The following is a 25,141-nucleotide window of genomic DNA, read 5'->3' as shown; positions in this document are numbered from 1 at the left end:
AGCCTCAGAAGGAAGAGGGGCTTGGCTCAGTAGCTCTGCTGTTCCTGGCAAAGCAAGCTCTCCCTCCCCCCCTTCCTCCCCAAGGAGCCTCAGCCAATGGAGAAAATACAGGTTTTGCTCTATAGTTCCTGTGCTATTAAGCAAGCCTGGCAAAGCAAGCTGTAATGCAGAAAGAAGCAGATGACAGCCAGTTGCTTGGGGGCCTGATAGGAGCCCTTTGGGGGCTTGACTCGGCCCCCAGGACTCATGTTTGACACCCCTGATTTAAGCCATTGGTTTTGCTTTCCCTCTTCAAACAGGATGGGAGCAAAACCCAGGCTTATAGCCATTTAACTCTTGGGTTTTGCTTTCCCCCTTTCAAGGCAGTAAAATAAGAAAGTGTCAGTAAAAGCAAAAAGGGGCTTAAAACAAGATAAAGTAGTCTTAAAATGATACTGATGACAACTCTCAGCATAGAAGCATATTTGGATTGAGAACTATTTATCATAATAATGGTCGTCATACAACTTTGAAGTAATGTTGACTGCTTTAAATGAATGGTCTTCAGACTGTGGTTCATGGCTGTCAGGTGGAACACATATAAGTCCCTGTGATACCATTTCTGTGATTTTTGCTGGGGCTTCCTGTGAGTGCTTATGTATAGAAAGCAACGGCACCATATTTCCTGCTTCTCTTTGAAATAGGGTTGCCAATCCCCAGTTGGGGGGCAGGGGATCCCCTGATTTAGAGGTCCTCCCCCCATTTGAGGGTTATCAGAAAGAGCAGGGTTAAATGTCCACTGGGCACTCCATTATACCCTGTGGTGGCTGGTCCTCATAGGGTAGAATGCAGAATCAATCTGTGGGGGGGTCTGTTTTTTGAGGTAGAGGCACAGAGTTTTCAGCATCTGGCGCCTCTCCAAAAAAACTCCCATGTTTCAAAAACATTGGACTTGGGAGTCTAATTCTAGGACCCTCAAAAGAAGGTGCCCCCATCCTCCATTATTTCCAGTGGAGGGAAGGCATTTAAAAGGAGCTCAGTCCATATAAATGTGATGGGCAGAACTCCAGAGTTCGATTGTGCTCGTCTCAACCTTGCTCCTGGCTCCTCCCCAAAGTCTCTTGGCTGCACTCCCAAAGTCCCCAGATATTTCCTGAGTCAGAGCTGGCAACCCTACCTTGAACTCATTCTGGGAGGAACAGGAAGGTGAAATGAGATCATCGCTTGGTGGCAGAGAGAATTCATTTTATCATATGTTCAGGGTCACACACCCATCTCTGCAAAAACTCTCCTGCATAAGCTCTCCTTGCCTTCTTTCCCTTGAGCTGGCCTTGTTGGACATTCCCAGTTGATCCTCTAATGCAGGGGTGGCCAACGGTAGCTCTCCAGATGTTTTTTGCCTACAACTCCCATCAGCCCCAGCCAGCATGGCTGGGGCTGATGGAAGTTGCAGGAAAAAACATCTGGAGAGCTACCTTTGGCTACTCCTGTCTAATCCTCTGTATGTGCTTGTTAGTGTGGAGCTTTCCATCCCACCAGTGAAGGCCCTGTCTGGTTCTTGTCAAGTACTTATAATTTAGTGTATCCATGCTACTTCTTGAAGATTAAGAGTGACGATCGAGTCTGAGAAGATCTGGTGATGGTTATTTATTGCAAGGGTAGGTGGCTGCTGCTATATATGAGAACATCTCCTGCCCTGCTAAAAATGCCATCTTGCAAATACATGAAGTCTATTATCTGACCAGTTCAAATTATGTAGAAAGAGTTGTATCTTATATACGAACTATGAATATTATTATGGCCTTTTTCTTATTCTGTATATACTGACCATGAATATTATTATGCTCCTGCCAGACATTATATAATGTGAAAGCTGAGATTTCCCCCCCATTGGGGGCAGAATATTGTAAAACAGGCTCACTCTGCTCACTGGAAGTGTCAATTACCCGCCTTTCAGACCTCCTGGATGTGGATAAAGATGAGGCACTAACAGAATCGGATGGATACTGTACAACAAAACTTTTGTATGAAGGTAGGCAAGTTGATCAGGCTTATGGGGACAGTTTTTGATATTTAGCTCAGCTTCAATTTATCTATAGATTGGTAGCCAGCATTGTATAGTTGTTAAGAGTATGGAGTGGTGGTGAAGAGGGGTGAACTCTAATCTGGAGAACCAGGTTTGATTCCCCACTGCCCCACATGAAGCCTTCTTGGTGACCTTGGACCAGTCACATTTCTCTCAGAAATCTCTCAGCCCCACCTACCTCATAAGGCATGAAGAGAGGAAGGATTGTCAGCCACTTTGAGACTCCTTAAAGTAGAGAAAAGTGGGGTATAAAATCCAGCTCTTCTTAATAATCCCAATGCCAGCCTGGAGAATAGATTCATCTTCTTTAGAACCCAATTACTCAGCTGTTTTAACCTCTGCATACTGGTTATTGTAGTTATTAAGGAGTTAATGATTTTTTAGTATTGCCCAATGCACATTTACTTAGAAATTCCTAGTGTCTCATGGAAATGTGCATAGAGTTATATCCATAGGTTTTTTTTTTTTAAAACAGAGGTTCATGTCCCAGTCTTATAAATAGGGTGGCCAGACCGTCCCGGTCTCCCGGGACTTTCCCGGTTCTGGCCACCCAATCCCGGCTCCCGGGCTGCCTATACCGGGACCATTACAAAGTCCCGGTATAGCCAGCGGGGAGCCGGCGGGCCGCGCGCGCGGGCCGGGAAGGCGGGGAGTGAGGCAGCCAGTGTCCCTGCGCGTGCGCACAGCAGTGTGCGCACGCGCAGGGACGCTGGCTGCCTCACTCCCCGCCTTCCCCGCCCGCGCGCGGGGTCCGGAGAGGCCGGCGCTGGTCCCTGGAGGCCTCCAGAGGCCAGCGCCGGCAGCGGAGAGGCCGGCGTTGGTCCCTGGAGGCCTCCAGAGGCCAGCGCCGGCAGCGTGGAGAGGCCGGCGCTGGTCCCTGGAGGCCTCCAGAGGCCAGCGCCGGCAGCGTGGAGAGGCCGGCGCTGGTCCCTGGAGGCCTCCAGAGGCCAGCGGAGGCTTCGTGGAGAGGCCGGCGCTGGTCCCTGGAGGCCTCCAGAGACCAGCGGAGGCAGCGTGGAGAGGCCACCGCTGGTCCCTGGAGGCCTCCAGAGACCAGCGCCGGCCTCCGCAGCCGCCGCCAGCCCCGCCAGCAGCCCGGAGGAGAGGCCGCCACCGCTCTGGATCCAGGTAAGCCAAAAGCGGGGGGGGGGCTGGCGGGGGGGGGGGGCTGGCCTTCTTTCCTTCCCTTCCTCCCTCCCTCCTTCCTTTCTTCCTTCCTTCCCTCCCTTCCTTCCTTCCCTCCTTCCCTCCCTCCTCCCTTCCCTCCCTCCCTCCCTCCTCCCTTCCTTCCCTCCCTCCTCCCTTCCTTCCTTCCTTCCTTCCTTCCTTCCTTCCTTCCTTCCTTCCTTCCTTCCTTCCTTCCTTCCTTCCTTCCTTCCTTCCTTCCTTCCTTCCTTCCTTCCTTCCTTCCCTCCTCCCTTCCTTTCTTCCTTCCCTCCCTTCCTTCCTTTCTTCCTTCCTTCCTTCCTTCCCTCCCTTCCCTCCCTCCCTCCTCCCTTCCTGACTGAATGGGCCACTGGCCTGATCCAACAGGGCTTCTCTTATGTTCTTATGTGACACAGTGTGTTGGACTGGATGGGCCACTGGCCTGATCCAACAGGGCTTCTCTTATGTTCTTATGTGACACAGTGTGTTGGACTGGATGGGCCACTGGCCTGATCCAACAGGGCTTCTCTTATGTGACGCAGAGTGTTGGATGGGCCACTGGCCTGATCCAACAGGGCTTCTCTTATGTTCTTATGTGACAATACTGACTTTGGTGGACCCAAGCACTGATTCAGTGTAAGGGAGCTTTGTGTTTGTGACTGGAGTGGACAATACTGACTTTGGTGGACCCAAGCACTGATTCAGTGTAAGGGAGCTTTGTGTTTGTGACTGGAGTAGATAATACTGACTTTGGTGGACCCAAGCACTGATTCAGTGTAAGGGAGCTTTGTGTTTGTGACTGGAGTGGACAATACTGACTTTGGTGGACCCAAGCACTGATTCAGTGTAAGGGAGCTTTGTGTTTGTGACTGGAGTAGACAATACTGACTTTGGTGGACCCAAGCACTGATTCAGTGTAAGGGAGCTTTGTGTTTGTGTCTTCTGGTGCAATTTTGTTCTCAGATCCTGTATTTACTTCATCAGTATATGGGATAAGGCACTTTCTCAACTGTGCTGCATAATGCAGCCTATTTATTTTGTCCTGTTTGCTCTGTTGGCTCTATCTGCGCCACCTTCATCACTTTCGGGGTGTGGATCCCCCAGTGGGGTGATCTCGCGACTCCCTCCGCCGGCTGTTTCTGATAGCCCTGCGCCCCCTCTTTCATTTGATATGTGTCCCGTGCGGGTGCCACCCTCCCGCTGGAGATGCCGCAAAATGAGCCCCCTTGAGGCTTATGGTGGCAGGGCTCGGGGGAAGCGAGCTAGACTGCTGTTCTTTTGAGGGGTCATAGAGTGTTTCGAGCCCGTCCCTGTGGCATCGGTCCCATCGTTGTGGGGCCCAGGGGGCCGGCGCAGCGGCACGCTGAAGCAGCCTGTCGGTCACTTCCGGGTTCCTGTCCTGCATCTCGACCTGTGACAGGCTGCTTCGGCGTGCTGCTGCGCCAGCCCCCTGGGTCCCACAACGATGGGACCGATGCCACAGGGACGGGCTCGAAACACTCTATAACCCCTCAAAAGAACAGCAGTCTAGCTCGCTTCCCCCGAGCCCTGCCGCCATAAGCCTCAAGGGGGCTCATTTTGCGGCATCTCCTGGCGGGAGGGTGGCACCCGCACGGGACACATATCAAATGAAAGAGGGGGCGCAGGGCTATCAGAAACAGCCGGCGGAGGGAGTCGGGAGACCACCCCACTGGGGGATCCACACCCCGAAAGTGATGAAGGTGGCGCAGATAGAGCCAACAGAGCAAACAGGACAAAATAAATAGGCTGCATTATGCAGCACAGTTGAGAAAGTGCCTTATCCCATATACTGATGAAGTATATACAGGATTTGAGAACAAAATTGTTTCCGGCGGTGATATTTGGGGGATTTTTGGGGACGTCACAGGAAGTGCTGTGAAGTCACTTCCTGTTTCCGGCAGTGGCATTTGGGGGAAATGATGTCATTTGGGGGAAGTGATGTCACAGGAAGTGATGTCACTCCCCGTTTCCGGCAGGTGACGCGGGGAAATGATGTCACAGGAAGTGGTGTCACTTCCTGTTTCCGGCGGTGGCATGACGTCACCGGAAGTGACGTCACTTCCTGTTTCCGGCGGCGCACGCACCCCTACCTTCCACCCCCCCCCCAAGGTGTCCCTGGCTGGCCTTCAGACATTATGGTCACCCTACTTATAAATAAGCATATTAACTTCTATAGCTTAATAGTTGCAAAGCAGAGGCCAGTCATGCCAGACTTCCTGGTACAGGCACTGCAGTGTTTCTTGAAATTCTTGCCATTAGGAAGAGTTAACTGCTGCTGGCCTTTGCTACCATGTCTTCTCCACTCCCCAAAACTGGCTTCTGGTCTTGGGCCATCCAATTGCCATCTCTTTCTTTACTCAATTTTAAAGTTAATTCTTTTTCAGTTTTAAATTTTTATTAAGTTTCATTATAAAGGGAAAGGAATGATGCAGGGAAGGTACATTTCTACCTTCCAAACGTGATACTAAATTCTTTCTACCTGCAAGTCTTAAATTTTAACCCAATACAACCATTACATTATACGGTCTTATTATTTTATTATATATTTTTACTTCTATTGCTTATGATATAAATCTAAGCTATTCATCTTCACCTGTGTTGTCTGCCTTATTGTAAATTTACCCAAATTAATAGTTTGTCTAGGTTGAATGTTTAAGATACATTAAACTTTTTGGAGACTATATCTCTTATTTTCATATTACTCTAAGTAACACAAGTTTAATAAACAGTGACAGCCTCCCATACTTATTATTTTTATCTAAGTAAGAAATCATATAATCTCTATAACCCACTCTCTATTAAATTGCTCTATTTAACTTTGTAAAAAAAAAAGTATGCTCCCTAGATGAAAACGCCCCCTCTCTCACCCTTATTTATTTCTGTCTATGGAAAAAATCATACACCTCCATAAATCACTCTCTATTAAATTGCTCTATTTAGCTTTGAGGATATACGATCCATAGATAAAAATAACAAACAGAAGAGAAGCATTCCGATTTTAAGTCTCGTTTGCCATTTCAAAGCCGCACGCCTCTAGAAGTCTCACTTGTCATTTCAAAGCCGTTTCAAGGCCGCACACCAGTTTACTTTTATTAATTCCATGTTGACCAATTACGAGAAAGAACAACGGTTTATAATCCCTTCTTTTTGAAAGCTTTCCAAGCCTTGATCTTCTTGAAGTAGTCTGCCTTGTCTCCCTTTGGCACATAGATCTGTTTTACTGAAAGCGATGAGATCTCCACGCCGTCACTTCCTGCTGTAAAAACTTTAATCAGGCTTGATTTCCGCTTCCTTTTTGTAACTGTGCACAATGTCTCCATTTTGATTTCTTTTGACTTCTTTCCCACTGGATCTTTATCCACCTCTCTCTTCTCCGTAGACATCATTGGGATCCCTTCACCACTCCGCTCATGTAAATTTTCAGTTTCACTGTGTTTTAAAATAAAGGTTTCCACCTTGTCTTGTATCAGCTCTGGCAGCAGACCGATTTCCTGCTTTAAGGAGAATATGGCAACCATAATATCTTTTTTTATCAAACACTTCAGGTTGATTCGCCATCTTGTCCACAGTATAACCCAGTCTGATAATCAAAGTTAAAAAGCAACTCAAAGTCCCACATAGTCTCTCTTTCTAAATCTCCTCCAGCCTTGTGCTTTTCTCTTAAAGTCTGATTGTAATCATTTCAGTCCCAATCAGGTATCAAAAGCATTTCTCTTAAAGATATATCCGACTTTTATTCAGACTGTATTGAAATAAAATAGTGCTTTCATTATAGCTTGTTTAATTGTGAGCCAAATCCATTTGAATATCCATGTTCAGTCCAATTCAAATTATTGAAAGTTCTTAAGTTTGTTTTTTGTCTTTTTGAGGCCTTGTGGGAAAAAAGGGGGAATATCCTTCTCTTCCCCCCCTTTTTTAACAGTCCCAATTGGCATTATAACAAAAGATACAGTAATCGGTAGTAGTAAAAAAAAAAAGATTTGCATGATTGCATTTTCATGATTAAGGTAGAAATATGATGTGATAGAAGCTTGTTAAAAGAAGAAAGCAATCAGGCATTCATCTCTTACTGCCATCATGGCGACTGCGACGGTGGAGCATCGGGGCAGACAGGAGGAACAGGGACCAGCCGCCGCTGTTTCCCTGGCTCCTGTAGAGCCCCTTGCTGTCAGAAGACCTCACCAGGGTCTCCCTCGAGATGCCACAGCTCTGACACCCTTTCTACAGCCTGGTTTGGGGGGTCGCTGAGAGCGAGCTCTGTGAATCCCACTGAGCTCAAGATGCCAAAACCCGGAAGTCCTATACAGTTAATTATTTAGGAAGCAAGCTAGGCACCCTTAAACTAGTACTTCATACTTGTGGGTTATAGGAGAAGCTTGGTTCTTTCAAATCCAACTGAATCTGCATTTATGTACAGGTCCCTTATACTGAAATCTGCAGAGGTCCCTTATACTGAAATCTAATGAATATGTGAAAATAGATGTCAATGTTTCCTTGTTTATAGTGTATTAAAATAGCATTTGTTTCAGTTGTAGATAACAGTAGTAACTGGGCAGTGTGTGGGAAGAGCTCTGGAGTAATATCTATGCCTGTAGCAGCTGAAGCAACCCACAAAGTACACATGGAAGTGATGCCTCTCTTTGCTGGATGCCTCCCTATTCCTGATGTCAGATTATTTAAATACCTCCCTCATCACTCTGCTCACTCTATACAGCTTGATGCTGGTAAGAATGCATTTATTTAATGGCTATGTTGGAATCCTCTGCCCTAAAATTGCACTGTCTCTTTCTGTATGCATTTACATTTCAAAATAAGTCAGTCCTTTAGACATTGCTGAGTAATCATAGATATCTTCAGCTTTTTATTTAGATGCTTATGTGATAGCCAAGTTGGACAAAGAATTGGTCAGCAGAGCACATCACAAAAATGGGACTCTACGGCATCTCCTGTAGCCTGCAGAGGACATAGGTTGCATTTTTCTTCCTTCTAAATATGCAGCTTCTTATCTGAAAGTTTTTATGAAAAGACAAATTGTATTTCCATTAAAAATATAGCAAGTCACATTTAAAGCTTTTTTGAATTCTTCAAATGCTGCATTAGATCCAAATTTTGGAAGCCATGGTAGAAGTAACTCCTGCATTTCAGGACCTCAGTAAACAGGAGCTGTTTGCAGTGCAACTTTATTTCAAAAGTGATATTCCTGAAGTTCAAGAACTACCATGCATTTCACCACACTGAATAAAAGTATTCAATGTGGTGAAAGGCATGATAATTCTTGAACCTCAGGAATATCACTTTTGATAGCCGCAGGATTTGGATTTGGGATAGATGCAAGATGAGGGAGAACAGAATATTGGCTCATTCCAATAAAGGCTGTAGTTATTCCAAAAGATATGAACCACAGATTTGCAATAAGGCGTTTTTGCCAGCTCTGTTTCCAGTCAGCAGTATTCTACATAGCCTGAAGGATGAAATAGAGCCTGCTATTCTGATAATGTATACGCTGTGGACAATTATAGCTTTGGATTGCCACTAATGCTTATATTGGAAGAACTGTCAGATTCTAGAGAATGAGATCTAACAGTTCTTTTCACATGTGGGAGTTCCAGTAAGTACTCAGAAATCCCACACATGTAAGAATAAGCTGTAGAAACTGTTAAATGTTTAAGACAATACATAGGCTGTTAGGATTGTTAAAATTTAGCATTAAAAGTTATCTAATTGTAAGAGATGTAACCTTTTTATTGTTAATAAGATACTGTAACTAAGAAAGTTCTTGATTATTCTTTTAAAGAGAGATTTCAAATACTGTAATAATGATGTATTATTATCTGCTCTTACATTTGAAATGATTAAATGGTTAAGGTTTTTATCTAGGTTTTTCAGGATGGTTAAAATTTAGAACAAAAATCTGTCTAACTGTAAAAGATGTAGTCTTTTTATTGTTAAAAGCATATTGTAACCAAGAAATTTTTTATCTATTCTTTTAAAGAGAGAGCTCACTTCACAATACTGTAATAAGGATGTTTTAATATTTGCTCACATGTGAATTGTGTAATTTTACTAAAACAGTTGATTTTACTGGATATCACTTGTTGTCTATAACCAGGCCTCATTCAGTGGGAGCTCACAGGAGCACAGCTCCTGCACCTTTCTGAGAGTTCCTCCTCCTGAGAGTTCCACCTCCTTGTCCATTGAATAGTAGGTGCAGCTGCATAACAATCCCTGGATGAGCTCCACCACCTATTTTTCTACAAAACGACCCCTGTATATAACTATTCATAAAATTTGAAAATGATTGATGAATTATACTTTTTTTCCTTCTGCACCCCCCCCCCCTTTTTCCTTTAAAAAAAAGGGGGGGAATAAAACATCAGAAATCCCATACATATCAGGGTTTCCCCTCACTGCAGTATCTTGTATATTTTAATTGTTTCTTTTAAAAAGTAATGTTATGCATTTTCTCTTCTTAAACAGACAGTTGGATTGAAAATGATAATCTCTCAGTGGACAAGAATATGGATGATCAAGCTGACAACAGTAGCATAAAGAGCAGGAGCAGTGTACACTCAACAACCAGTGCAGAACACAAAGGCTTGCCAATGCCCCGTCTGCAGTCATTTTCTCCTGGGCAGGTGTTCAACTCCAGTGCTGGCATGCAGGTCCTTGTCATTCCCACCAAGGATGATCATATTTTAGAGGTTAATGTCACATGACAGTTCTTGGTACATGTGTGTGCACATACATACATGAGACTTGAATGTGAATGCACTTTAAGTGATCATAATCTGATTCTTCTTCGATGAAACATTCTAAACGCTAATGAGGCCTATAGCAACTCAACGCTTACTGGCCATGGAAGCATCCAACAATTGTATCAATTTAAAATGTACAGTGAAACTTGTGTCAGCTAGTTTATATTGCTACTTTAGGGTGTTTTTGTAAAATGAATTTTGGTTTCTTCTTTTCCCTCCCCACCTGTCACATGATGAAATGAAAGATTCTTATTGCAGTTCGTTCTTTTAAGTTAAGCAGCTTCCAGACTGCTATTTCTTTGGGAATACTTAGGTTTCTGTTCAAAGAATATTTCAGGTTGATATACAATAAGCCTTGCAGTTTGTTGATGGCTGAAGTGTGTGCCTTTCTTGTCACACAACTGTCTGGTTTCCTGGACCAGACTAGCTTTCAGATTTCTGTATAATAGCTATAGGATTCAGAATCACTCACTATCTACAAGATTTTAAATATGTAAATATATTTTCTTGAAGACTTGCTTAACTACTTCTGTGCCTTGAGACATATGAAATTTATTAGCCTACTAGCACTCTTTTGAAACCATGCCATATACAGAGTTATTATGCTATGTTGTTGGGAAAATACACATAATAATCTCATGATGCAAGTAGTAAAGTGGCACATAAGTGGTTAAGTTAGGAATAAAGGTTAATTGGACCAATCTTCCCTCCCAATAGATAATTTGTTAAATAAATAGAAACTGCTATATTGAGCTTGAATATATAGCCTTTATTAAATATGTGTCATTTGATATTTTTTTAAACCAAAGTTTGTTTGTTTCCCTTTCTCAACTACTGTTAACTTATTTTGGACTACAGAAACTACAGATATAAATATATTTGCACCTTATTCTAGAAATAATCTGAGAAGAAGCAAATAAAGGCAAGAACTATAGAGAGCTTTATTTGACTCCTCTTCGAGTCCAGATATGGGGAGATGTAAAGTCCAGTTGAACTTCTTCTGGTCCAGCAGTCATACCATACCAACTGATTATTTTTCAGTTGTAAATTTGTGTACAAATGATTATTTTAAAAAGTCTAACTGATGTAATTGTGTATAATTTACACCAGAAATCAATGACAAAATAAATGTGTTTTTATTGATGTGAAAGTTACAGCTTGTAAATAAGTCTTAGTGTGTGGAAACTTTTCCAGCTCTCAGAAATAATGTATTTTTGTAAATAAGCATTTCTCTGAAATTCATTGCTACAATCTTAGTTGCTGTTCTCTCTTGTTACTGGGTTCCTGCCTCCTTGCAACCTATGTAGCCCTTAGCCACCTCTAACAGATGAATTAATTAATTTTACAGCAACAGGAAGAATATTTGGTTCATTCAATAGGTTTTTAATATTCCTGGAGGCTGTAGGAAAGCAAATCTTTACAATAATGTAGTCCTCCTATAGTGTGGATTTCCAGCATTGTGTATCTCTGTTAATTGTTTACAACTTTCATGACTTAAGAGCTCTTGAAGTTTGTTTTTTTTTGCTGGAGCATGGTAATATCCGTGTATGTTTGTCAAAAGTACTTTATTGTGGAACGTAAAATAAGTTTCCTATGTAGTCTTGAAATTTACACTTCAGTTTCAATATTATGCTCATGAATGACTCATCAGTTTGGTAACTTGGTTTGGATTACTGGATTTTTTTTTCAACTAAACAACTTTTATTTTTGCAATTGAATCACCTGTTTTTATATTGTCTTTTCATTTACTATATAAGAATTATTGAGACTACACAATGTCAGAACATACACACTTAATTTTTCACTGCAACTACAAAAATATTTAAACTGGGGATTTTTTTTCTGCACAGGGCACGAGTTAAAAAGTAAAATATAAAAAGTACAATTTCAGTGTATTAAATTATTTGATTTATTGTGAACAGACCATAAACAAGATAGTTTTATTTAGCAGTTAGCCATTAGCCCCTCTTGCCTAGTTTTAAAGAAGAATAAATTTGCGCAACTATGTTGAAACTGATGAACTTCACTAAAATGCCACATAAGCTTATCACTACTTGAGAGACATTTGTGTACATTAGGGAAGGGGATTGGTTTCTGGATACAAATGTAAATAATTGATTCAAAATTTGAAATATGTGTATCTTAAAAGAATTCTATTATTTATAGATATCTGTTAAGTTTGTAAATACTATCAAATGGGTTAAAGGAGTATAATTTTTATGAATTTCACAGACCTTTTTGTGACTGGAAAAATTAACTCCTAGTATAGAAATTGTTGAAGTTAATGTGAGATTGTGGTATTTCTTACCTGCAGCTCTGTAAGATTCTGTTATTAAAATGATCCTGTAAGGATTAAACATACACAAGCAGAATAGTAGGGGAAGGATTTAAAACAGATTTAAGAACTGAACTTGTCATGGAAAAGAAACTGGAAAGCAAGCTAGTGGATAAAAAGTGAATAAAAATCTTGAATATTTTAAACAATAATTGTTTACAGTTCTCCTGATTTTCAAGCATGATTTATATCTGTTTTCAGTTTAAGTTTTCACAGATGAGTAGACTCTTCATAACAGTGGAGTGGCCAGTTACTTCAGGTAGTTCTTCTGTTAGGCATCTTCAGTTTTCCTCTTAACTACGTCTAGAAAAGGAGGCTAAGCCACAAAAGAGTGCCAAGCAAAATGAGTAGCTTAAACTGTGTTCCAAGGGATTTTAGGCTTGAAGCTCCCTTATCCAGGATGGTTTAAAGTAGCTTTTGTAACCAGGAAATAAAAACCACTTATACTGCAGTGCAGCATCTTACAAAACCATTTTCGGAGTGGGAAGGTAGGGTGGGGTGGGCAAAGCCTGAAATATAGTAGAAAGTAGAATCTGGTGCAAGAATGACCATTTTCCTTGTGTTTACCTCCTGGAAAGGAGTTTTCACTTTCTGAGACCAGTTCCATCTTGTGATCCACTTGGTGCTGACACCTGGCCAGTTTTCCACTAGTATGATAGATGCCCCTCTTTTCTATCCAGTTTATATATTAGAGTAGAAAAGATGCCTTTTAAGGTGATAGAATTTTGCTGAGCTGGGCCTTTGATAATCAGTGGCCTGGGAACAACATGCTCTCCTGAGCACAATTCACCAATGTAGAACCCACCCCATGTTCCAGAAAGGTGAGCTCAGACATGTTTGTGATTGCCAGGTGGTTCCCATCTTGAAACAACTGTTGAAAGAGACTGGAGAATGATGAGTAAGGCACAAGTCACCCCGAGCCATGGCCCTCATGCCAGGATAGATGTAAAGGGCCCTTACTCTCCAACATCCCCCACACACACACACACACACTCATCTCAGCATTTATGCAGCTGTCAGGAAGAGAACAAGCAGGCCATAGATAAGAGAAAATAAAACCACTATGGCAGCCACCCAGGGGAAAAGCAAACTGGCTACTGTGTGTGTATGTGGGGATGTGATTTTACGGCCCTTTCTCTATGACCAGCTTGTTCTTTGGCAGTCTCAATCTCTTGCCTGAGGTATTGTGCCTCATAGAATCGTAGAGTTGGAGAGGACCTCCAGGATCATCCAGTCCAAACCCCTGCACAATGCAGGAATTTCATAAATACCCTCCACATACACATACATCCCCAGCGACCCTTGCCAATGCCCAGAAGATTAAAAAAAAAAATACAATGGAGAAAATCACGGAATAGGATGAGAACCCAAAGAAAAACCATGACAAACGAATACAATTATAAATTCACTTGTAATTATTAGTGTATAAACCTTCAAAGTATTTGATTATCATGATCCATTTCAATAATTTAGTATTGTAAGGGAAGTACATATAATTCATTTGCAAAACGCATCTAAGCACAATTACATCAGAACAAATAATTTAAAGTGCTAGTGCTACAAAGTGCTTGTAAGTCAAAATTCCTATGCAATTTTTCTTCCATTATTGAAATGGATCATGATAATCAAATACTTTGAAGGTTTATACACTAATAATTACAAGTGAATTTATGATTGTATTCGTTATTTGTCACGGTTTTTCTTTGGGTTCTCATGCCCAGAAGATGGCAAAAACCTGCAGGATCCCTTGCCAAACTGGCCTGGAGAAACATTTTTCCTGACCCCAAAAGTGTCGATCATTTCCCTCAACATGTAAGATGGGGCCACAAGAACTAAGCACTGATGCAGCCCTTCCTGCCTTCCTTCTCATGATCTGCTTAATTCACAGAATCAGCATTGCTGTCAGATGGCCATCTAGCCTCTGTTTAAAAACCTCCAAGGAAGGAGAGCCTACCACCTCCTGAGGAAGCCTATCCCACCAAGGAACAACTGTCAAGAAGTTCTTCCTAATGTTTAGTAAAAAAAAAAAATTAATTCAACCTGTTGAATCTGGCCTGACCTTCTGGGGCAACAGAATACAATTCTGCACCATCCTCTATATGGCAGCCCTTCAAGTACTTCAAGGTGGTAATCATATCACCTCTCAGTTGTCCGCTCTCCAGGCTAAACATACTCAGCCCAGCTCCTTCAACCTTTCCTCATAGGACTAGGTCTCTAGACCCTCACCATCTTTGTTGCCCTCCTATGGACACATTCCAGCTTGTCTATATACTTCCTAAATTGTGCCCAAAACTGAACACAATACTCTAGGTGAGGTCTAACCAGAGCAGAGTAAAGCAATACCATCATTTCACATGATCTGGACATTATACTTCTGTTGAATTTGCCTTTTTAGCTACTGCATCACACTGCTGACTCATGTTCAGTATACAGTTCACTAAGATCCCTAGATACTTTTCATGCTAAGGAATTAGAAGAATGAGTGGGAAGCCATTCCCTTCACTCCAGATATGCAAGGGTTGTAATGTTTAAGACAGGAGAGGTGGGGAAAGACAACCCTACATGCTGAGAGGTACTATAATAATCTAAATCATTAGTCAATTGTCAATAGTATTGCTAGTGTGTGTGTGTTTGGGATACCACCCAGGGCATGCAGTAGAAATGTTTTCATTGATAGGATATGCAAATATGGCCCTCCAGGAGCTGAGGAGTAAAAGTACCACTGTTATAAATCCTTACAGCACCAGGCTTACAGCCAGTTCTAACTCTCATTTCAGTCCAGGCCAAACTTACTTGACAAAGAGCCACATAGACATGAACATCAGATGTCAGAAGGAAAATAGATGGGTGAGGGAGGGGGAAAGGAAAGAAAGCAAAATTAAGAAACTTTAAATGCATTCCCCAAGCTGCTGGCTGGCTTGGCTTGGAGAAGTGATTTAAAGAGAGAAATACCTTCTCCAAGCTGGCCAACAGGGCTGTGGGGGCATTGGGAGCCACACAATATGTGTGAAAGAACACACATGGCTCCTGAGCCACAGTTTGGTCACCCCTGGCCCGGGCTTTTCTGTGGCTCAAATGGGCTAAATTTACTTTGTGCATTTGGTTTGCCCTCTAGGGGACAGTGGGACATCATACCTAACTTCCATAGGTAGCAGAGATTCACCAGATGCAATGGTGTTCCTTCATTGTGTCCTTATTGGTTAAAAAGTCCACACAGGCTTCCTTGCAAGTGCAGCTTCACCTGCCTCTTTCTGTTCCTGCAAACCTCTCCCTTGAACAGTTACATCAGGTCTTTCCTGGGCCTGTCCCAGTTTGCTAGCTTTATCTTGCCAGTCCTTCACCCTTCTTTGCACTCTCTCAGCCAGTTTGCATTTCTTGCTCTCCCCTGTCTCTTCTAATATCTCCCTTTTTATCCATGGGGCTCTATCCATGCTGGTCAAGCTGAGCTCTGCCCCTCTCTTCTCAAAGGCTTGTTGCTCTTAACTCCTTACACCACACCAGCTGGGTTTGCCTAAGGTGCTGCTGTGTTCTCAGGAGGTGCCCTGCCCTGTCCTAGCCCGTAGTCACTGCTGCCTTTTACCCAGTAAGGAGCCTTTTCTGGCCTCTGCTTCTTCCTTTGTGCTACCGCCTGCTTTTTCTCTCCTTTAGCTAAAGAACGAACTGTATAACTTAGATCAGGGGACCCCAACCCCCCGGGCCGGGAAACGGTACTGGGCTGTGGCCTGTTTGAAATGGGCCGTGCAACCTCGCTGTCTCCCCCCACAGCCTCGCCACCCCCCCTCACAGCACCTCCCCTTTCCCCCGTTTCCACCATTTTAAGGCCAGGGAAGGGAAGCCCCTTCCCCGGCCTTAAAATAGTGAAAATGGGGGGAGGAGGAAGCAGCGAGGCTGCGCGGGCGGTGAAGGAGAACAATGGGGGGGGGAGAGGAGGCAACGAGACTGTGCGGGGGGGACGGCGAAGGAGGGAGGAGGAAAACAAGGGGAGGAGGTGGCGAGGCTGTGCGGGGGGGGCAAAGGAGGGAGGAGAAAACAGGAGGAGGTGGTGAGGCTGCGCAGGGGGCGAAGGAGGGAAGAAGAAATGCTGTGCGGGGGAGGCCAAATTGGGTGCCCCCACCCAATTTGGTCCTGGGGCCATGGTTGGCAGGCCGGCCTTGGGGCCGGCCCCCAGGGCCAAAAAAGTTGGGGACCACTGCCTTAGATAATTAGTATTTTTGTTGCCACTGTCCTTTGGCCTATTAGTTCCATATTTGTTCCCTCAGCTCTTTCCCTGGTACCCTTTGACTAGTTTTATCCTTGTGTAGGCCCACCCTCTTTTGTCAGGTTTTTGCTTTCCAAGAATTATGATGTGGTGTGATTTTGGTTCCTAACATGGAGGATTCTCCATAAACAACCAAAAAGCATTCAAGATTTTTGCCCCCAATCCTTTTAACATTCAGCCTGATGAACACTTCTGAAAATTTCAAAGGCTTACATACTGTTCTATGTTGCTGTGGCTGGTCTTAATAAATGTGTAATGTTATGCTTACATCTTAAGTATTATACTAAAATTCTAGTTGTGGTAGGTTAGTTTTTGACAAAATGAGAATAGTTGTGAATTGTAATGTACAAGAACATAACATAAGAACATAAGAGAAGCCATGTTGGATCAGACCAGTGGCCCATCCAGTCCAACACTCTGTGTCACACAGTGGCCAAAAAAAAATTATGTATACACACACTGTGGCTAATAGCCACTAATGGACCTCTGCTCCATATTTTTATCTAATCCCCTCTTGAAGCTGGCTATGTCTGTAGCCGCCACCACCTCCTGTGGCAGTGAATTCCACATGTTAATCACCCTTTGGGTGAAGAAGTACTTCCTTTTATCCGTTTTAACCTGACTTCTCAGCAATTTCATTGAATGCCCACGAGTTCTTGTATTGTGAGAAAGAAAAGTACTTCTTTCTCTACTTTCTCCATCCCATGCATAATCTTGTAACCCTCTATCATGTCACCCTGCAGTCAATGTTTCTCCAAGCTAAAGAGCCCCAAGCATTTCAACCTTTCTTCATAGGGAAAATGTTCCAACCCTTTAATCATTCTAGTTGCCCTTTTCTGGACTTTTTCCAATGCTATAATATCCTTTTTGAGGTGCGATGACAAGAATTGTACACAATATTCAAACCAGCTAGAGAAACTAGACCTAGACAAGATCACAGGTTTAGCTTTAGCACTACAGTAATCAATTAATAACGAGAATCCTGAAAGGATTGTATCATCGGAATTGGAATTTATGATTGAATCCCTTAATCTGCACAGCGCTTCAGAGCCAAAGAGGGAAGAAAACTCCCTTTCTAAGGCCGGGAACCACTTGATTTTTTTAGAACATTCTCAGAGGCCTTCACAGATTGGGAAGATGATACCATATTAACCTCCAGTTCCAATCTTAAAGATAGAATTAGGGGCAAGTAGTCACTTTCCATGCGTGAATCAATGTAAAAGTTACCAATAGATGACAGAAGGTTGGGTGAACCCAAACAAAACTATCACACTGCAACCCCATGTGGAAAAAAAAGGAAATATCAGTTGTGGCTGGAAATTTGGAGAGACCATTAAAAATTATAGCATTGTGTGCTATGCAGAATTCAATTAATCTAAGACCCGCCTTATTGGCTAAAGTATCTTTAGAACAACGGAGTAAACATAATTGTAGTGGAAGGGAGTCAGCTGCTTCAAAGCCAAAATGAGAGCTCCATTTCTGATTATTACTACCTATCCGAGCATTAAAATCACCAAAAATCATGAGCTGAGCAGTATGAAATTTCCTAGACAAAGACATCACATAATAAGAAAATTTCTCCCAGACAGCATCAAACTCCAGCTCTCCATTAGAAGGGGCTAAATAAACATTAATCATGATTAGGGTCAGTGCTGGAGAGGACAGCAATAAAGCCTGGGCAAATGGCGGGCAAGGATCCAAGAGGACTACCTTAAATGGTAAGTTGAATTTCACCAAAGCAGCCAGGCCTGCTTTACTGCGACCTTTAGAATGAGTTCTATAAACAGGGAGATTAAAAACTTTAAAATCCGTCAGTCTAAAACTGTCTTCCACCCATGTTTCCTGAAGGAAGACACAATCAAAGGATTTAAGTCCAAAAAATCTGAGTCATTCACTTTACTCTTCCACCCAGCTGTGTTCCAGGAGACAATGTGGATATTCCTTGTGGCTTCCCTAGCTGGTAGTCAATCAATAATGGATATCCTTTCTAGCACCCTGGCGTCATCAGTGAAAATACAGTCATTATGTTGGGGTGCCCTTGAGCCATTTAGAGAGGGTTCCATAGTCAGATCAATTAAGTCAGCCAATGGGGACAGGGGGTTGCCTGCAGGATCCAGGTTGATTGAAGGAACTGATTTCCCCGGCTCTAAAGACCTTTGCAGCTGCCGCTTAGTACATTCAAGTCTTACGAGGATCGCCTGTTGATCTTTTGCTGGAAGACTCCCAAATGACTGCAGAAGGTCATCTTCTATTGAAACATTAAGGGGACTATGCATCACATCCATAGAGGGCTGCACTGATGACTCATTATCCAGCTCGAGGTTTGATTGGGACTGACCAGATCTGGATACCTTAAAACACATCGAAGCCTTATATTTTGCCGCTGAAAATGATGCTTTCTTCAAAAGATGAGGATTACTTCGCATACTATATTATTTGCATTATTATAACACCGAGACTTCTTGCACATATTCTGATTGTACTATAATGTTATACTGTTTTATTGGTTTTACTGTTTAAATTAGTAATCATGTATTCTGTTTTATTTGTATCATGGTTTACCATGTCTTGTTAGCCGCCCTGAGCCTGCCCAGGCAGGGAGGGCGGGGTATAAATTAAAAAAAATTACTGTCCCTTGTGGACAGGTTAGGCAGCAGAGCATTAGTTTGAGAGTTAATAAAGGATCGCACAGGGAAAACCCCCTTCAACCATAAGTAATTCTTTCGCCTCAAAATTAGTGAAGGAATGTTGGGGGATTGAAAGGTAAGCAGAATCCTCTGCATTTGAGACTGATCATTAAGAGATTCGATGGTAATCAAGTCAATTTTGTGATAGTTTAGATGAAGAATTCACAGAAATGAGATTTAACTAAAAGTTTACTTCTCCAGCATGGGGTCTTCCTGCCATAACGACAAACTGTGATGCATACCTTATTGGGCTGTAGAACCAATTGTTGCACGTTCCTTTTATGGCCCACGCTGACCTTAGACTCTGTAAAGGAGCTCCGGGGATCCACATCCTGTGTTGCAGATGGACACCGCTTTAAAGAGGCTAAAGCTCCAATAGAGGTATCATCCAGCTGGGCTAAGTGAACTTTATCCATTGACACTGATAGTCTCTTTATTTCCAAAGAAAGGTGAAGAATTTGATCTTCTAATCCCTTTAACTTTTTAAAGATACATTCCACTGTGCTTGCAATCAGGGTAATTGGGGCGACCTCGTCAGAAGACATGGATCTTTCTTCATTATCATGCTGTCTCTGCTGCACCTTTAAAGCTTCCACCCCAGACTGGAGTTGAGAGTCTACGACATCTTCGTGGTCAGACTCATTAGTCAGTTCATTAGTCAGTTCCTCCTTTTCTGCTGGCTGTAACATGTCTTCTAGAGGGGAGAAGCGATTCGATGTTTTAATAGCAAATGACAGCAGAGCAGATTTGGACTTGTTGTTTAAGGTAAAAAAGTCCTCTATCCTAAACTGTTTGCAAACTGGCAAAGAAGCAAATTCCTCCTCCACTTCTCTTGACTGCTTGCCCGATGCCATTAAGAAGGTTCTGTTGGATGGCAATTGGCACTGTTCTGATAAAAAAATAAAAATAAAACAAATACCAAACAACTAATGTCTTAAAACTTACAGATAAAAGCCACAACATCTGCTAAGAATATCATGAAATGTCTTTAAAAGCCAAATTTGTCAGAGCCAATGCTGTAGCCGACTGTACTCCACCACGTTGCTTTGCAGGAGTTGACTTAATTTCAACCTTCATTCACAGTTCAAAATAAAAGACTCTTAAAAAAAACCCCTGTCTTTGAGGGACAACGTAAAACTTTGTAAAACTTTATAAAACATCAGCTGTAGTTCGTTAGCTGCAGCAGCTTCTGAGTCAGAAAGCGAAAGCAGAAGCTTATTAACTGATTAAACAGCCAGAGCTTGGGAAAGACAAAACAGCTGCACCAAAATTAAAAATGAGGTGATAAGATAAGACTATTTAAAAACAATTCCTTCTATCAAGGCAAGATAAAAGTTAGAAGACTGAAAACAACTTAGTGTTTTTAGGAGTGAAGAAACAAGCGTCTGCCTTCCTCTGAATCTGCGCCTGTGCTGCTCATCCTGGACAGCAGTGCTTATGTCCAAACTTAACCAGTTGGGGATAGAGGTTGATGATTTTTTTACTTCTGATGAGTCATATATCTTCAGATGTATTGAACTGAGACTGTGGGAGTTGGAGGAAATGAAACTACGACCAACAGACCCTTATATTTGCTCCCCATCTTCTTTAGGTCTTTCTGCTTTCTGCGGTAAAATGCCCTATCAGACTTAACCATTCCAAGTCATTGCATGGCTTGACGAAATGCGATTCCCTCCAAAGTTTTACAAGGGAGATATCATCGAGTCCCTTTAGGTGACAGACTCTGTGTCAAGTCTGTATAAAACTCTGGTCAAGTCTGTATCTAACTCTGGCTCAGGGAAAAGCATCCTGGGTAAAGCCAAACTGTATTCCATTGCTGCTAGCTTGAACTCTCCTTTCCCCCCTCCTTTTCTTTGTTATGTAGTCTGGCTTTGAAATGGGAATATGTGAAAGTTTTATCTGAGCCTTCTCAGGCCTAGCTCAGGGGGAGGCTGGAGCCGGCAACGCTCAAGGCCAAAGTAGGCCTGAGAACGAAATGATAACATCAATGTGTGAATGTGCCCTGCATAGTCCCCCCTCCCTAAAGAATCCTTTTGAAGTGTACCTTATATGATTGCATTCTACTGTATGATCTTTAGTCTTTCAATACTAACCTAGCCGAGAACAACAGTATCAATAAACTAGTTATTTTGTTTCAACAAACGACTCGTTATTGAATCTGCCAACTTGACATTCTGTTCCTGTGGAGCGAATATTCCCGACTCAATTCAGCATATATTGCTTGATTGTTCCTTTTATCATAATCTCCGTAAAGATTTATTTTGTAAGCTTTCGTTCTCCCCAGATTTGTCAATTCTGCCACCCTGTTATTATTTATTGACTGATACTGAGGGAGAGGTTAGCGAGGCTGTGGCAAAATTTTTGGCTGACATCCTTAAATTTAAATCTGACCATGTATGAATGCATCTGTAAACTCGGTTTCATTTTGATTTTATCTCCAATGTTTAAATTTTTATATTCTGTATATTTTTATTTACAACTGTTATGGAATTAAAGGTTTGGTATGGTATGGTATGTACACAGTATTTCAAATGAGACTGCACCATCGATTTATACAGGGGCATTATGATACTGGCTGATTTGTTTTCAATTCCCTTTTTAATAATTCCCAGCATGGCGTTGGCCTTTTTTATTGCAATCGCACACTGTCTTGACATTTTCAGTGAGTTATCTACCACGACCCCAAGATCTCTCTCTTGGTTAGTCTCTGCCAGTTCACACCCCATCAACTTGCATTTGTAGCTGGGATTCTTGGCCCCAATGTGCATTACTTTGCACTTGGCCACATTGAATCTCATCTGCCACGTTGACGCCCACTCACCCAGCCTCAACAGATCCCTTTGGAGTGCCTCACAATCCTCTCTGGTTCTCACCACCCTGAACAATTTAGCGTCATCTGCAAACTTGGCCACTTCACTGCTCACTCCCAACTCCAAATCATTTATGAACAAGTTAAAGAGCATGGGACCCAGTACCGAGCCCTGCGGCACCCCACTGCTTACCATCCTTCACTGCGAAGACTGCCCATTTATACTCACTCTCTGCTTCCTATTCATTAGCCAGTTTTTGATCCACAAGAGGACCTGTTCTTTTACTCAATGACTCTCGAGTTTACTAAGGAGCCTTTGATGAGGAACTTTATCAAAAGCTTTCTGGAAGTCAATGTAAAGAACATCTATTGGGTCTCCTTTGTCCACATGTTTGTTCACCCCCTCAAAGAAATGTAACAGGTTAGTGAGGCAAGATCTTCCCTTACAGAGCCCATGCTGAGTATTCCTCAATAACTTGTGTTAATCAATGTGCCTACTCATTCTGTCCCTGATAATGGTTTCTACCAACTTTCCCGGTATTGAAGTCAGACTGACTGGCCTGTAATTTCCTAGATCTCCTCTGGAACCCTTTTTAAAGATGGGGGTGACATTTGCTACCTTCCAGTCCTCAGGAACAGAGGCAGATTTCAATGAAAGATTACATATTTTTGTCAGAAGATCCACAAGTTCAACTTCTCGTTTGGAGCAGGCAAACACTTCTCATCTGGAGCAGTGAAGACGGAGGCAAAAAATGCATTCAGCTTCTCAGCCATTTTCCTATCCGCCTTCAGTAATCCTTTTACCCCTTGTTAACCATGCAGGCCTTTTCTTATACCTGTTTGTGCCTTTCCTAACTTGTGGTATATATTTTATCTGAGCTTCTAGGACTGTAGTTTTAAATAGCCTCCAAGCTTCCCCAAGGGTTTTGACTGTATCTACCTTTCCTTTCAGTTTCCTCTTCACATGCCTCATCTCAGAAAATTTACCCCTTTTAATGATAAAGTGGTTGTGCTGGTCTTTTGGGGCAACTCTCTATTAATACAAATGGTGACATCAATAACATTATGGTCACTGCCCCCAAGCGGTGCGATCACTTTTACATCTCTCACCAAGTCTTGGGCATTACTTAGGACCAAATCCAGGATCGCCTCACCCCTGGTAGGTTCTGTTACCATCTGCTCCATAGCACAGTCATTGAGAGCATCTAGAAACTCAGTCTGCTTCTTTCGACCTGAACACATATTGACCCAATCAATCTGCGGGTAGTTAAACTCACCTATTACGATACAGTTCTTACGTTTAGCTGCTATCTTTAATCCTTCCATCATATTATAATCGTCCTCTATCTTTTGATTTGGTGGGCGATAACAAACTCCCATAGTTAAATTTCCTTTTGGGCCCTCTATTTCGACCCAAAGCATTTCTAGAAGGGAATCTAATTCTTTGACCTTAGTCTTACGAATTGTTGAGGATGCAGAAATTGAAATTACTTAATCAGCATTATGTTCTCAATAGGGTAAGTATGAAAGCCAGGATTGGAATAGATACGCTGAAGACCCTTGAGAACAGAATCTTGGTGCTGTGACTTGGAATACCAGTCATCCAAGCAGTAGTCCCCAACCTTTTTGGCACCAGGAACTGGTTTTGTGGAAGACAATTTTTTCCAGGAACTGGTGGGAGGGTGGGAAGTGATGGTTTTGGGATTATACAATTGTGCACTTTATTTTTATTAGTTCGGCATGGTGGTTAAGTGTGCACTCTTGTCTGGGAGAACTGGGTTTGATTTCCCACTCCTCCACTTACAGCTGCTAGAATGGCATTGGGTCAGTCATAGCTCTTGCATAGTTGAAAGGGCAACTTCTGGGAGTGCTCTCTCAGCCCCACCCACCTCACAGGGTGTCTGTTGTGGGAGAGGAAGGTAAAGGAGATTGTGAGCCACTCTGCGACTCTGAAATTTGGAGTGGAGGGCAGGATATAAATTCAATTTATTATTATTATTATTATTATTATTATTATTATTATTATTATTATTATTATTAATACACTGTAATATATAATGAAATAATTATACAACTCATGGACCGGTTGCTAACAGGCCACGGACCGCTCCCAGTCCACAACCCGGTGGTTGGGAACCCCTGATCCTAAGAATACTTGATCTGTGATTAAAATTCTGTCAAGCAAATGAGGAATGCCAGTCATCTAGTGTCCTACTTCAAAATCTATTCAGAACTTCAATAGTTGTGTAAATCTTTCTCTTGTAAAGCCTTGGTGTTTTAAGAGTGTAAGGGCTACAGTGTGACAAGATCTGAAGCTTTGTTGCTGGTGAAGCTCATTGGGCTAAACACATTCTTTCATAGGGCTGATATGATAATATAGGGGAGGACCAGTAACAAAATGCAGTATACTATGTCAGACTGTTGGCCTATCAAGGTGAGAACTGTCTACTCTTGACTGGGTTACTTCTCTGCAAGGTTTTAGAGGTCTTGCTACCTGACACATTGATTGAGAACCTGCAGCCTTTTGTGTCCAAAGCATATGCTCCACCAGTGAACTATTCCCCCTAGGACATGCAAGTGGATTGTGGAGGCTTGAATTAGTTCTGAAGGGTGTACAAAAAAGCATGTAAACTCATCCCGAAGTGTTTTTAGTGGAGCCCTCTTATACACACACACATAATTGCAGGTGCTTAAAAATAGCATAAAACAAGATTCAGATTGGGGACTATGACAAGAAAAAAGATTGGTTGGGGGGGGGGGGGATTGCTTGAACAAGTTATAATTGTAGAGGGGAAATAAAATACAGCACAGGCCCAGACTTATGGAGGAACAAAGGAGGAAAATACTCTTGAGGCCAGACCGCCACCTCAGGCCTGATTTCAATATGAGGCTGGTCGGCTAAGCTTCTAGATCTTGGATGAACTCAGCATCTCGTTTAAACCAGTACAGTATTTGCTAGGCATACATGCCACACCAGCGGAATAAAAACCGTGGAATGATCTGCGACGTGCTAACGTTGCACGCGAAGGGGCTGAACGATCAATTTAAACGAGACGCTACGTGCT

The 25,141-nt window shown here is 42.5% G+C and overlaps 1 protein-coding gene across 1 annotated transcript in view; it reads left to right on the top strand.

Moving 5' to 3' along the window:
• TRAPPC10 (trafficking protein particle complex subunit 10) overlaps positions 1-12,474 on the top strand; it is a 97,743-nt gene extending 85,269 nt beyond the window's left edge. The window contains exons 21-23 of the mRNA XM_060234183.1: positions 1,834-2,011; positions 7,762-7,956; positions 9,710-12,474. Coding sequence (XP_060090166.1) covers positions 1,834-2,011; positions 7,762-7,956; positions 9,710-9,948 — 612 coding nt within the window. The 3' untranslated portion in view covers positions 9,949-12,474. The remainder of the gene's footprint in view (positions 1-1,833; positions 2,012-7,761; positions 7,957-9,709) is intronic.
• Positions 12,475-25,141: the final 12,667 nt, after the last annotated feature.

Source organism: Heteronotia binoei, chromosome 3 (assembly GCF_032191835.1).
Source record: "Heteronotia binoei isolate CCM8104 ecotype False Entrance Well chromosome 3, APGP_CSIRO_Hbin_v1, whole genome shotgun sequence".
Classification (NCBI taxonomy): domain Eukaryota; kingdom Metazoa; phylum Chordata; class Lepidosauria; order Squamata; family Gekkonidae; genus Heteronotia; species Heteronotia binoei.
The sequence above is the reverse complement of the archived record's forward strand: the minus strand, read 5'-3'. Positions and strand labels throughout refer to the sequence as shown.